The sequence below is a fragment of the Aquarana catesbeiana genome, linkage group LG12 (assembly GCF_042186555.1).
Source record: "Aquarana catesbeiana isolate 2022-GZ linkage group LG12, ASM4218655v1, whole genome shotgun sequence".
Classification (NCBI taxonomy): Eukaryota; Metazoa; Chordata; class Amphibia; order Anura; family Ranidae; genus Aquarana; species Aquarana catesbeiana.
Window position 1 is genome coordinate 163,273,740 of NC_133335.1, and position 13,533 is coordinate 163,287,272.

At 40.4% G+C, this 13,533-nt stretch overlaps 1 protein-coding gene across 1 annotated transcript in view; it reads right to left on the reverse strand.

The window, feature by feature from the left end:
* EVPL (envoplakin) overlaps positions 1–13,533 on the reverse strand; it is a 143,746-nt gene that overhangs the window by 29,712 nt on the left and 100,501 nt on the right. Inside the window, exons 10-14 of the mRNA XM_073606134.1 lie at positions 12,919–13,014; positions 11,110–11,382; positions 9,668–9,825; positions 6,670–6,767; positions 647–852 (exon numbers count right to left, since the gene is read on the reverse strand). Coding sequence (XP_073462235.1) covers positions 647–852; positions 6,670–6,767; positions 9,668–9,825; positions 11,110–11,382; positions 12,919–13,014 — 831 coding nt within the window. The remainder of the gene's footprint in view (positions 1–646; positions 853–6,669; positions 6,768–9,667; positions 9,826–11,109; positions 11,383–12,918; positions 13,015–13,533) is intronic.

Here is a 13,533-nt window from a genome sequence, read left to right on the forward strand (position 1 = left end):
TTGCAATTTCATTGCTACTTGCATTACTTCTATTAAATTAACTCACAATACACAATTAAATCAAAGGTCTAAATTTCACTGATCCGCAACCTTGAAATTGCGCTGAATTAGCGTGATTTCAAAGCCTCACTGGTGTGAACTAGGGTGTGTAAAAAATAAATGCATCCAAGGGCAAAATAGGTATCGTAATTGGTATGGCATGTGCTTGAGAAAAAGTATCGGTACTTGTACTCAGTCAAAAACTGGTATCGGGGCATCCCTAGTAATAGTTGCTGTGGTACTGGATCCGATCAGATTTGAATTGAAATTTTTTCAAGGAATCATTTAAGCTTCCTTAAAGATAGTAGCAAAAAAAAAAGCTCTCCTCCCTGAATGCAATGAGCAAAGAGCTCCAAAAAAGGGGGTTTGGAATAATGCCCTTCTATTGCTTAAAGTTTAAAAAAAAAATGTGCCAGGGTGTTTTGTGGTCATAAAATGTCCCTTTTTTCAGGGCTTACAAATCTGTCAAGCTGCCTAGAACTGTATGTTATTGTCTTTGGAGTAGGAAGTGAGGGGAATCTGGCAATAAAAAAAAATCTGACAGGAGTATTAATCCTTAATTAAAGAGGGCACATACTCAAATGTTAACATCCCCCAATTCACTCACCTCCTGGTCCTTCAGTCTTCGCGTTAAATCTTGGCTTGGTGAAGATCGGTTCACAGGCGCACGCACCCTTGTCAGGATCTCTTGCTCTGTGTCTTGCAGGTCTCCATGGATTTTGTTTAGCTTGTTGAGGATCTGGGTTGCCTGAGGATCTTCACTTGGAACACTAGAGGTTCGGACTGGTGGAATAGGTGTGCCACCCACAGAAGCTGCCCAAATAAAATACAGATTTAAGAGTCATACTTCGAATTCAAAATTCCTCTTACTAATGAAATTGTATTTCAATGCAGCCTCATCGCTCAATGGAACACTTGCAAACATACAGGTGCATCTCATAAAATTAGAATATCATCAAAAAGTTAATTTATTTTAGTAATTCAATTAAAAAACTGAAACATATATATTTTATATAAATGTGTTACACACAGAGTGATAGATTTCAAGCATTTCTTTCTTTTAAATTTTGATGATTATGGCTTACAGTTAGTGAAAACCAAAAATTCAGTATCTCAGAAAATTTGGATATTACATAAGACCAAATAAAAAAAAAGGATTTTTAATACAGAAATGTTGGCTTACTGAAAAGTATGTACAGTATAGTATGCACTCAATACTTGGTCGGGGCTCCTTTTGCATGAATGGAGGCGATCAGCCTGTGGCACTGCTGAGGTGTTAGGGAATCCCAGTTTTCTTTGATAGTGGCTTTCAGCTCATCTGCATTGTTAGGTCTGGTGTCTCATCTTACTCTTGACAATACCCCATAGATTCTCTATGGGGTTTAGGTCAGGCGAGTTGGCTGGCCAATCAAGCACATTGATACCATGATCATTAAGCCAGGTATTTGTACTTTTGGCAGTGTGGGCAGGTGCCAAGTCCTGCTGGAAAATGAAATCGGCATCTCCATAAAGCTGGTCGTCAGAGGGATGCATGATGTGTTTTAGAATTGCCTGGTAGAGGGCTGGGCTGACTTTGGACTTGATAAAACACAGTGGACCAACACCAGCAGATGAGATGGCTCCCCAATTTATCACTGACTGTGGAAACTTCACACTGGACCTCATGCAACTTGGATTCTGTGCCTCTCTTCCTGTTCCTCCAGACTCTGCGACCTTTGATTTCCAAATGAAATATAAAATTTTCCACAGTTCATTATGATTTGGGGAGCCATGTCATCTGCTGGTGTTGGTTCACTGTGTTTTATTAAGTCTAAAGTCAGCACAGCCCTCTACCAGGAAATTCTAGAGCACTTCATGCTTCCCTCTGCTGACCAGCTTTATGGAGAAGCTGATTTCATTTTCCAGTAGGACTTGGCACCTGCCCACACTACCAAAAGTACCAGTACCTGGTTTAATGATCATGGTATCACTGTGCTTGATTGGCCAGCAAACTCGCCTGACCTAAACCCCATAGAGAATCTGTGGGGTATTGTCAAGAGGAAGATGAGAGGCACCAGACCCAACAATGCAGATGAGCTGAAAGCCACTATCAAAGAAACCTGGGCTTCATTAACACCTCAGCAGTGCCACAGGCTGGTTGCCTCCATGCCACGCTGCGTTGATGCAGTAATTCACGCAAAAGGACCCCCGACCAAATATAAGATAAGCCTGCTGTTCTGGAATGTACGAGGTATGAACTCGAAGGTAAAGTGATCACTAATATTTGACTTTATTAAGAGGTATAAGACCCATATTATCTTGCTGCAGGAAACGCATTTAGAGGGGTCCAAAGTGATGGCCTTGAAAAATGCCAATATTATGAGGGTTATTCATGTCGAATACTCCACGTATTCAAGAGGGATAGCCATTCTGGTTACTAAAAAGGCTGGAGCACATATTTTACAGGTCAAGCTGGACCCCAATGGTAGATATGCTATACTAGTATGTCAGATGTTTAATATATGCTTAACATTGGTATGTGTATATATACCCCCGCGTTCTCTTTCCAGGTGTTGGAGGGTATTATAATGGAGGCTGTGCTGATAGCACAAGGACCACTGCTGTTGCTAGAAGAATTCAATGCAGTGTTGGATGTGACTCTTTACAGACATGGTTGTAACTGACTCACACCACATTCTTTCCTCCTGGTTGGAGAGCTCTCACCAGTGTGTGGCGTCAAAAAAACCCTGGAGTCAGGGAATACTCCTGTCACTCTGAGACCCATAAGACACTGTCCAGGATAGACCTGCTGCTTTCCTCAATAGATGGTCTTCCGAACATAACCAGTGTCAGATATCTCCCCAGAGCCCTATCGGATCATTCTCCGATGGAGGTCATATTGGACCTGAATGCTCCCCAGGGGAGGAAACATTGGCGTATGAATGTACATTGGTTACTGGAGGAACTTATTACCCTGAAATGCAAAACCGCTATTGATCATTATTGGAAGGAAAATAGTGCAGATACCAGTCCGGTGCACAACCAATGGGAGGCTTTTAAGGCGACCATGGTCGATGTGTTCAATAAAGAAACAAGAGATTTCTCCAGAGCTTTAAATTCTGACATAAGGAACACAGAACTCAATGTTATCGATGTGGAATGGAGATATATCGATGGCCCATCCCCTAATACATACCAAACATGGCAAGACCAGACGAGGCAGTACAGGTTACTTCTGACTGAACAAACTACAAAAAAACACTTACACCAGATAAGATCCATTTTTGAATTTGGCGATTAAAAGTGGACGCTTGTTAGCCTTTCATTAAGCTCGGAGGATAGTGATACCCTGGAACATTCCATAGCGCAGGAAGAAATATGTGGTGCCATTTCCTCTTTCAAACCCGGTAAGTCGCCTGGAATTCACGGTTTTCCGGCCGACTGATATCAGTTACATAATGAGAACTTGGCGCAGCATCTACAAAAGGTCTTTATAGCGGCAGAAAAAGAGGGTATACTCCTGAAGTCTATGCGTGAGGCTGCGATTGTGGTGATACCCAAACCTGGGCAAAATCCGCAAGAATATGAGTCATATAGACTGATATCTCTGATCAGCTCCGATGTCAAAATATTTGCCAAAATTTTGGCCAATAGGTTGCAATCGGTAATTCTCAAATTAATTAACTCTGATCAGACGGGATTCATACCGGGTCGCAGTACCCGAAATTAACCTTAGACTATATGTTAGTTTACACATTCAGCATATTAATACGGGCAAGAGAGTGATAGCATCACTAGACACTAAAAAAGTGTTCGACTCTGTGGAATGGCATTACCCTTTCTCCCTTCTCGTTAGGTTGGGCTTTAAGCCCAAATTTGTCTCCTGGGTTAAACTACTGTATAAGGATCCCAAAGCGAGTATTAGAGTGAATGGGCTTATATTGAACACTTTCCAGATACATAGAGGGACAAGACATGGGTGCCCTCTGTCTCCTCCTCTGTTTGCTCTGGCTATTGAGCGGCTAAAATTAGAACTCATGACACCATTGATGGGCTGTTGGTCAGGGGTCTGGAGGAACACGTATCATTATATGCAGATGACATGCTCCTGTACTTGGGAGACCAAGATACATCCTTATCTGCTGCATTCCCAGTAATACAGGAATTTGGAGATTTCTCTGGCTTTAGAATCAACTGGTCCAAATCAACACTGTTTCCTCTAGACCCTCAGCCAAATTTGATATTCCCCACTCAGTGTCCCCTAGCTGTTACATCCCAATTCAAGTACTTGGGGATAAATGTCTAAATGCCGGTAAACTCATTCGCAGATGTGAATATATGGCCCATAATTAGATCTTTTAGTGACAGAGTGCAGAAATGGAAAGACCTGCCACTTACACTGCTAGGTAGAGCTAATCTATTCAAAATGATTTTCTTGCCTAAATTTTTATATGTGCTCTCCAATGCCCCAATCTACAGTCCCCAAAAAAAAGTTGATATATTAATTCCTTGCTGACCTCCTTTCTGTGGGGCACCAAGGCGGCTAGGGTCTCCTTGGAGCTCTTACAGTTACCGGTAGGGAGAGGGAGTTTGGCGTTACCGACCTTCACCTCTACTACCTGGCATTGCAGCTGGTGCATATACACTGACGTATGTTTTGTTGTGGAATCTCATATTAGCCAATGTATTTCATATTATATATATTGATTTGCATATATTTTATTGATAATTATTATTATTATTATTATTATTATTCATATTATTATATAGTAGTGGTTTTATCAATATTATTATTCAATAAGTAAAGCAACAATTATTAATCTTTAATAATGTATACTGTGTTTTCCATAGATTTAGAAAGTCTTCATTTATAAGTGTTGAACTTTAAATGACCTCTGCTTTATGACAAGTACTTGTATACAGGTGTTCTCAAAAATGTATTAAGATAGTTTACTGGGTGAAAGTTCATTAGGATAGATTCAAGTAATATAGAATTGTCTCAAGTCTGAAATGCATATAAATCAGACAGATAAAGATATGAAAACAGGTGGTTTAGAAATAATTAAAGTTATGTACAGTACATTAAATTAAGTTTGACAAGGTCAAACAAAGGTCTGCTTGTGCCCTCATTAAAACTGTTAAAATACATACATATAGTGAGACATATAACACATCTGGTGGGGTTATTGAAAGTTAATTGTCTCAGTCGTAAATCTGCAAATCCTTGAAGCTAGTATCAAGATAAGGAGAGTTTGGTAACACAGCTGGGTGCCAGACTGTCTCTATACAGGTGTTTTTAATTGGACAAAAACAGTTATAAATCACTTTAATGAATATATAGGAATTTTGGGAATAATTAAGTATATCTGGTTGTAGAACAAGTGTCAGATTTATGGTTGGTTACTTTGACGTAGATCTTAGTGACCAATCATATGTAAGACAGATAGTTGAGATAAGACTTGTAAAAGAGTATATAAATGCAAGCTCTGCAATTGTTAGACAGACAAGTCAGATAGGAGCTCATAAGACTGAACTCTATGTATGCTGCCCTATTGCACGGGTCATAGAGGTCAGAACCAATGGGCAAGTATCTGTCCTAACTTGTCCCCTCGGACAAGTCAGATAGGAGCTCATAAGGCTGAACTCTGTGGATGCTGCCCTATTGCACGGGTCATAGAGGTCAGAACCAATGGGCAAGTATCTGTCCATAACTTGTCTCCTCGTACGAGTCAGAGAAGACTTCTTAACTTGTTCCAGAATGTGGTCTCAGGTGAATTTCCCTCAAGAACTTGGTCGAGCTGGAACCCAGAACTCTGTGAGGGGACCAGACCACCGGCAGATCGGCTGGTCCCTATCAGGTGAGAGGTTCCCAAGAATTGGCAGAAAAGACCCATTCTGGTTCAAGGTGAGAACAATTCACAATTGTTTAAATTTGGTTAGAGGATAAGAATATTTATATCTAATATGCTTGCATTGTAAGAAACTGTATAAATTAGATCTGTATCTTGTAATACTTTGAACATAAACCTGTATGTTATCAGCTGTTAATAAACCTGCATTGCTGAAGTTCTGCCTGGTTCGATACTTTACTATTCTACTTCAGTTTCCACAATTGAATAATGCTGCAACTGCGGTTGAAGCGGCAGTGGTAACCTACGAAACTTTATTAAACGTTTTCTTTCGGGGAGAAGTGCCTACGGCGGGAGGCAAGAGGATACTCAGAACTGCTAAGCGGATCCTGGGGATCTGTCTAAAACATATAGCAGATGGCCCTCTCCGCTTATCACCCAATGCCCTGCTCTGGTTCTGGTTAACGGTGTTCGATCAAATTTTTTCCCTGTCACAATAACTATAAGGAATAGACACCAGTCACCTTATTTATTGGTTGGAAGAGATGGTTTACCTATCCCTTCACCTCGTTTGACACTGCTGTGTTTGCACTTGGACTATTTTGTGGTATATATCAATCACTGCACATTTATTTGGTTGGCACGAGTGTGGTCACTTTGCACATTGTTGCTATTTATATTTTTTTGCACTTCTATGCGTATTTATATTATATGCTATTGGATGTTTACATATTTACTTTTTTCCTAAAGTAACATTATTGGACCAGTTACTGTATGTCTATGGGGTGTGACAAATTATTACCCAGTTTGCTGGCTCTTGCAGGCTCCAGGTTGCTTGACTTCAGAGCATTTTGCACTGCTGCCTTTTTCTTTTTGGCATCACTCAGCTCTGCTTCTAATCTGACAAAAGAAGTAATCATTAGCAAGCTGATCACATATTTAGCGGAATAAAGTGCAACTGTTCTCATGTACTAATTAAACAGAGTTAAAGTGGAACTCCAGACAGACACCTAAATGCACAGCTGAAATACATACTGTATATGTAAACTGTTTTACCTGCCAAATTACTGTTTAGCTATAAAGGTGGCAAAATTTTGCAGATTCCTGGTATCACCTGGCTGTTTCTTGAGCAATGACTGAGTATCAGTCACACAGGTCCTCCTTGTATATACTTACTGTACCCTGCTTAAACATTGTCTTCAGTCCTGGCCTTGCACACACTGGGCCTTTAGCCCCTGTGTGTCAAATCCCAGCATTTTCATCCTCCCAGGAGGCAGAGGTCCAGCATTTAACCCCACTGCCTGCATCCTGTCAAAATCTATGAGTATGCTGTGGCTGGATGTTGTACCGAGTAGTACTCATGTTTAGGGCCCCATGCTTTCAGAGATGTATGCCAAGAATGCAGGATTTTTGTGTTCCAGGCATGAGCCCCTGAACACATAGGGCTTTATATAGGAGTGACACTCGGTACAGGGTCCAGCCGCAACATATTTCACATATTTCATATTTCAGTCTTAGACTTTGACAGGCAATAGGACTGGGCACTGCACTTGTGACTCCTGGGTGCACCAAAACCCCAGGGCTAAATGCCCAGTGTGCATGAGGCCTATTAGTATCTTTTACTCCAAATCTGATTTCTGTCACATTTGCAGCATTTAAAAATACATGTAATTATTTGTAATGACTACCTAAATGGATTTTTGTAAATATTTTATTCTATCTTTTTATGTGACAACACTGAAGAAATTACACTTTGCTACAATGTAAAGTAGTGAGTGTACAGCTTGTATAACAGTATAAATTTGCTGTCCCCTCAAAATAACTCAACACACAGCTATTATTGTCTAAACCGCTGGCAACAAAAGTGAGTACACCCCTAAGTGAAAATGTCCAAATTGGGCCCAATTCGCCATTTTCCCTCCCCGGTGTCATTCGACTTGTTAGTGTTACAAGGTCTCAGGTGTGAATGGGGAGCAGGTGTGTTAAATTTGGTGTTATCGCTCTCACTCTCTCATACTGATCACTGGAAGTTCAACATGGCACCTCATGGCAGAGAACTCTCTGAGGATCTGAAAAAAAAAGAATTGTTGCTGTACATAAAGAAGGCATTGGCTACAAGAAGATTGCAAAGACCCTGAAACTGAGCTGCAGCACAGTGGCCAAGACCATACATTGGTTTAACAGGACAGGTTCCACTCAGAACAGACCTCGCCATGGTCGACCAAAGAAGTTGAGTGCACGTGGTCAGCATCATATCCAGAGGTTGTCTTTGGGAAATAGACATATGAGTGCTGCCAGCATTGTTGCAGAGGCTGAAGGGGTGGGGGGTCAGCCTGTCACTGCTCAAACTATACGCCACACACTGCATCAAATTGGTCTGCATGGCTGTCACCCCAGACGGAAGCCTCTTCTAAAGATGATGCACAAGAAAGCCCGCAAACAATTTTCTGAAGACAGACTAAGGACATGGATTACTGGAACCATGTCCTGTGGTCTGATGAGACCAAGATAAACTTATTTGGTTCAGATGGTACCAAACATGCGTGGTGGCAACCAGGTGAGGAGTACTGCAGGCACTGGGGAGCTACAGTTCATTGATGGAACCATGAATGGCAACATGTACTGTGAAATACTGAAGCAGAGCATGATCCTCTCGCTTCGGAGACTGGGGCGCAGGGCAGTATTCCAACATGATACGACTCCAAACACACCTCCAAGATGACCACTGCCTTGCTAAAAAAGCTGAGGGTAAAGGTGATAGATTCTCCAAGCATGTCTCCAGACCTAAACCCTATTGAGCATCTCGAGGGTATCCTCAAACGGAAGGTGGAGAAGCACAAGGTCTCTAACATCCACCAGCTCCGTGATGTCCTCATGGAGGAGTGGAAGAGGACTTCAGTGGCAACCTGTGAAGCTCTGGTGAACTCCATGCCCAAGAGGGTTAAGGCAGTGCTGGAAAATAATGGTGGCCACACAAAATATTGACACTTTGGGCCCAGTTTGGACATTTTCACTTAGGGGTGTACTCACTTTTGTTGCCAGTGGTTTAGACATTAATGGCTGTGTGTTGAGTTATTTTGAGGGGACCGCAAATTTACATTGTTATACAAGCTGTACACTCACTACTTTACATTGTAGCAAAGTGTAATTTCTTCAGTGATGTCACATGAAAAGATATAATAAAATATTTACAAAAATGTGGGGGGTGTACTCACATTTGTGAGATACTCTATATTTTTTTATTATTATTATTATTATACAGGTTTTATATAGCGCCAACAGTTTGCGCAGCACTTAACAAAATAAAGGCAGACATTACAGTTACATTACAATTTGGTACAAGATGAATCAGAGGGCCCTGCTCATTAGAGCTTACAGTCTAAAAAGGAAGGGTCAATTGATACAAAAGGTAATAGCTCTGGGGGATGAGCTGATGGAGAAAGTAAAACAGTGTTAGTTAGAAGCAGAATAGGCTTCTTTAAAGAGAAGGGTTTTCAGTGATCGTCTAAAGATGGATAGATTAGGGGACAGTCGGACAGATTGGGGTAGGGAGTTCCAAAGGATGGGAGAAGCTCTGGAGAAATCCTAGAGGGGAACATGGGAGGAAGTGGCAAGGGAGCTAGAGAGCAGGATATATATACTGTATATATACTGTATATACACACACACATTTTATATATATATATATATATATATATATATATATATATATATATATATAATTTTCCATTTTAATTTTCTCTCCAAAATATGATACCATTGTTTGCACTAAAAATAAATATTAATTCAAATACACTTACTTCTTTACCCTTTCCAGAGACTCCGGATCTGGGGGAGGTATCACAAAACAGGCAGCAGGAACATCCTTGGTACCCCCACTGCCAGACATCTGCACTGTCCAGTTCTCCCTCTGGCTGTTATCTTTCAACATGCACACTTGTCCTTTGTTTAACTGAGCCTTGATGAGAAAATGTATTATTAGCTTCTATGTATGTTAAATGTTCAACTATATAAGATTTAAATAGTTTCTGCACATACCTATTGATTTTTGTTAGGCCCAACTATGTTTGAATAAGGTTGAAGTTTTTGCCTAAAGCCCAACTGAATTTTCTGTTAAAATCAGCTAAATACATTTAGCTGCATCAAATCAAAAGGTGTGCAAACTCCTACAGTTGTTTTTTTTTTTTTTTTTTTTAATTTTAGAAAGCGGCTATAGACACCTGTTCCCTGCCAGCTTGCAGGTCCTGTAGAGGTCTCCTGCTGAGGCCTGGCTCACACTGCCACGACTCCAAAGCCGACATCCCAGCACGACTTGCATAAAACTTCTTTGACAGAAGTCAATGCAAGTCGTGCCGAAGTTGCACCAAAAGTAGTGCAGGAACCTTTTTCTAAGTCAGAGCGACTCAAGTCACTTCTATTAGAATGGTTCCATTGCACTTAATGGGGCGCGACTTGTGCTCTCAATGTAGGAGTGCATGTTGCACCAGCATGAGCCAGGCCTGAGACAGAGCTAAAGTTTTCCAGTCAGCAGGAGCATGTTGTGTTTGCCATAATTAACCATGTCTGTGCAGACAGATTTTCAATTGCAATACTTTCTGGCCTAACAAAGGACTAAAGGTGTAAAGACTGGGCTTCTTGCATTGTATGTTAACGAGGACAGAATTGGAACAGACTCACTATAACATTATTTAAAAAAACCTTGCAGTCAGCCAAGACACCTCCTCAGAAACATCTGTGTGAACACCTAACTACGCTGTATGAACACATAACAAACATAAAGTAGGGCTTTCCCAAATTTGACTGCAAAAGTGCAAATACACCTTAGGCCAAGGAAAGGTTAGCAATCGGATTGGGATTTATTACAGACTGTGTCCTTTGCTGAAAAGATTTTGAATCTTTACCCTTTCTATGTGTCCTGATGACCATTGTCTCCATGAAAAAAATTAAGGGAAAATACTACATTTTGAGTTGTTACCATAACAGCAATAGAGGGGAAGTCATCAAATGGGGACACTTGTTTAATGAAAACTGTCTATGATGGGATTTCCCTCACATTGAAAATGATAGCCTTTTCTATTCTTTATTTATACTTTAAATGATCAAACCTATACTCCTTTAAATCAAAATGTTGATATAGCTTTAACTCATTTTTCATTATGTGTCATACATATTTGATCTCTCTGCTCTTGCTTTCTACTTCATTATTATGTGTTCTTTTTTCTCAAAGAATACAAAGGCTTACATCTCCAGAATCCCAGTCGCAGAGCGTATCCACATTAATGGGTTGTTTTGGTCTGGATCTCCTCTGTTTAATGGGAAAAATGTCTGGTGCTCTTTGTTTGAGTTCAGACAATGTCTTCTCAGCTTGGGCCAGCTGCTTGTCCTCCTTGTCCAGCTGTAGTAGTAGCTCAGATACCACTCCTGGAGCCTGTGTGTTTGGCTGGTTGTATTTTGTGTCAAGGTTTTTGTTGACATCTTTTAGGATTTGTGCTGCAGAATCTGCATCTTCATGAAACTGTAAAGGTGAAGATGTAGAAACAAATTAGCTCTACTTTTCAAAGTACTTTATTGGATACTCTGTTTATTTGGTAATTATTTTGAAACAATTTCTGTTACAGTGGATTAACCTTTTTGAATTTGCAATAATCACTTCTATAAAGGGCAGGCTAAGCATCATTGATAGCACTGATAAACTAAGAGGAATGAATGACAACTGCAAAAGATGGATCAATCAGTTTAATACTATCAGTGTCTTTGAGTACATGAGCTTTTTTCTAATAATCTAAAAATCCCAAATAAAGGCTTCTAACAGTAGTCACTTTTTAGTTCACACAGCCCTCAGCTATAGGACTGGTGTAGGTGTAGAAGCTGAGGATTATAAAACAGGGAATGGTACCAAACCCATTTGGGTCAGCAATTTGGCCTCCTTCAAACCTTGTTTTACATAGTAGTTCCAAAATACCAATGGGTCTCCCTCCTCCATCATATGGTTCTAGGTTTCTTTTTCTCTCAACAGAAATTGGCTACTTTGTTTTTGACTGCTAAACAGATGATAGCCAAAGCCTGGAAAAAACTACAGTTCATCTTTAAGAAGTTAAGGAACATATGAATACAACTCTGGTTAATGAAACACTATTCAGTATTTTCAATGATTCCCAAGCCATGTTTCTTAAAATAAAGGAACCAAGACTTACCTATGCCTTTACATTCTTGAACTCTTCTAGATTGAGTTAATTATAGTTCTATTCTTGGCCCTTGGACCTCAGTCCATGCGGGATACATTTTGTGTGCCCATCCTCTTATCAATCCCCAAGTTTAGTCCTTGCTTTCCAACCTCAATTTCTGTCTCTTGGTGGTTTGCCTTTGGTTTTCCCCTTCTTCCCTGACTTCTACTCCCCCCCCTTCGCCCAACCCCTCCCCAATCGATCTTCTCTTTCCCCATCTCCCACCCTTCCCCCATTGCTTTTCTGGACCTGTTTTTAGTGAATCTGTTCACTTATCAGCAAACCTGCCCCCCAAAGGGCCCATCCACATTATCTTTATGTAGGGCTTGAATATTTGTAGATGCATGTGTCTGTTTACTAATGCCCTGATTTGATTGTTATTCTTAACAGTTGTTGTAGCCCAGGTATGGGCACCGCTGTTGTTTATTTCTTCTTTTATAACCAATAAAAATGATTGCAACAGGAAAATAGATTTAATGATTTTTGAATTGAATCCATAACTCCATAAATCCACAATATATTCATGTTTCTGTCTGGAGCTTAGAATTATAGGGGATCTGTTTGGGACTTTTTAGTAGTATTATGTAAAAGGACCCCCCACCTCACCCATCGATCCCTAGTTTACTGGGATAAACAGATTTCAATGAGTTAGCTAGGTCTGAACTTCATTGTGCCAGAAGAGCAGAGCTGAAAAGGTCTGGGATAGCACAAGATCAGAATATTCACACTAAAACAGAAAAGCATTTAACATAATAAAAGGTTCTAAAACATTGCATCATAATCATCAGTGCAGAAAATAAAGATAAACATTTTATTGTGCTTCTTGCCTTCTTGTAATCCTCGGCATTCTTTAGATGATTCTCTTGACAGATGCACAGATTTAGAAAATTTTGCCACTCTCCTTTCAGAGCCTCATCATGAGCCTGTGACACAAATAATACATGTATTATTCTATGGGCTTACACTAAATGCATTAATTGGGAATGTGTCTGCCAAACAATATAAAACCAGCATATGTAATAATCCAAGAAAGAAGACTTTGATATCCAAGGCAGTTGTATAAATGCAGGCTATATAACTGGCCACCTTTCACGCAGTGTTGTATATACTGTACAGCAGTGGCAGCTGGTCCAGAAGGGGCGCCGCCCACCCAAAGTTCCCAAAGTTAGTTTGCCAAAGAAGAAAGCTACTTTAACATGTTAAAAACTGTTATGCCGCGTACACACAACCGGTTTGTCCGTCGGAATAAACTCTGAAGGTTTCTCCGACGGAATTCCATTCCAGCGGTCTTGCCTATACACGGTCAATCCAAAGTCTGACCAAAGTCCGACCGTCCAGAACGCGGTGACGTACAGAAAGTACGACGGGACTAGAAAAAGGACGTTCAAAAGCCAGTAGCCAATAGCTTACGTCTCTTTCTTGCTTTAGAGCATGCGTTGTTT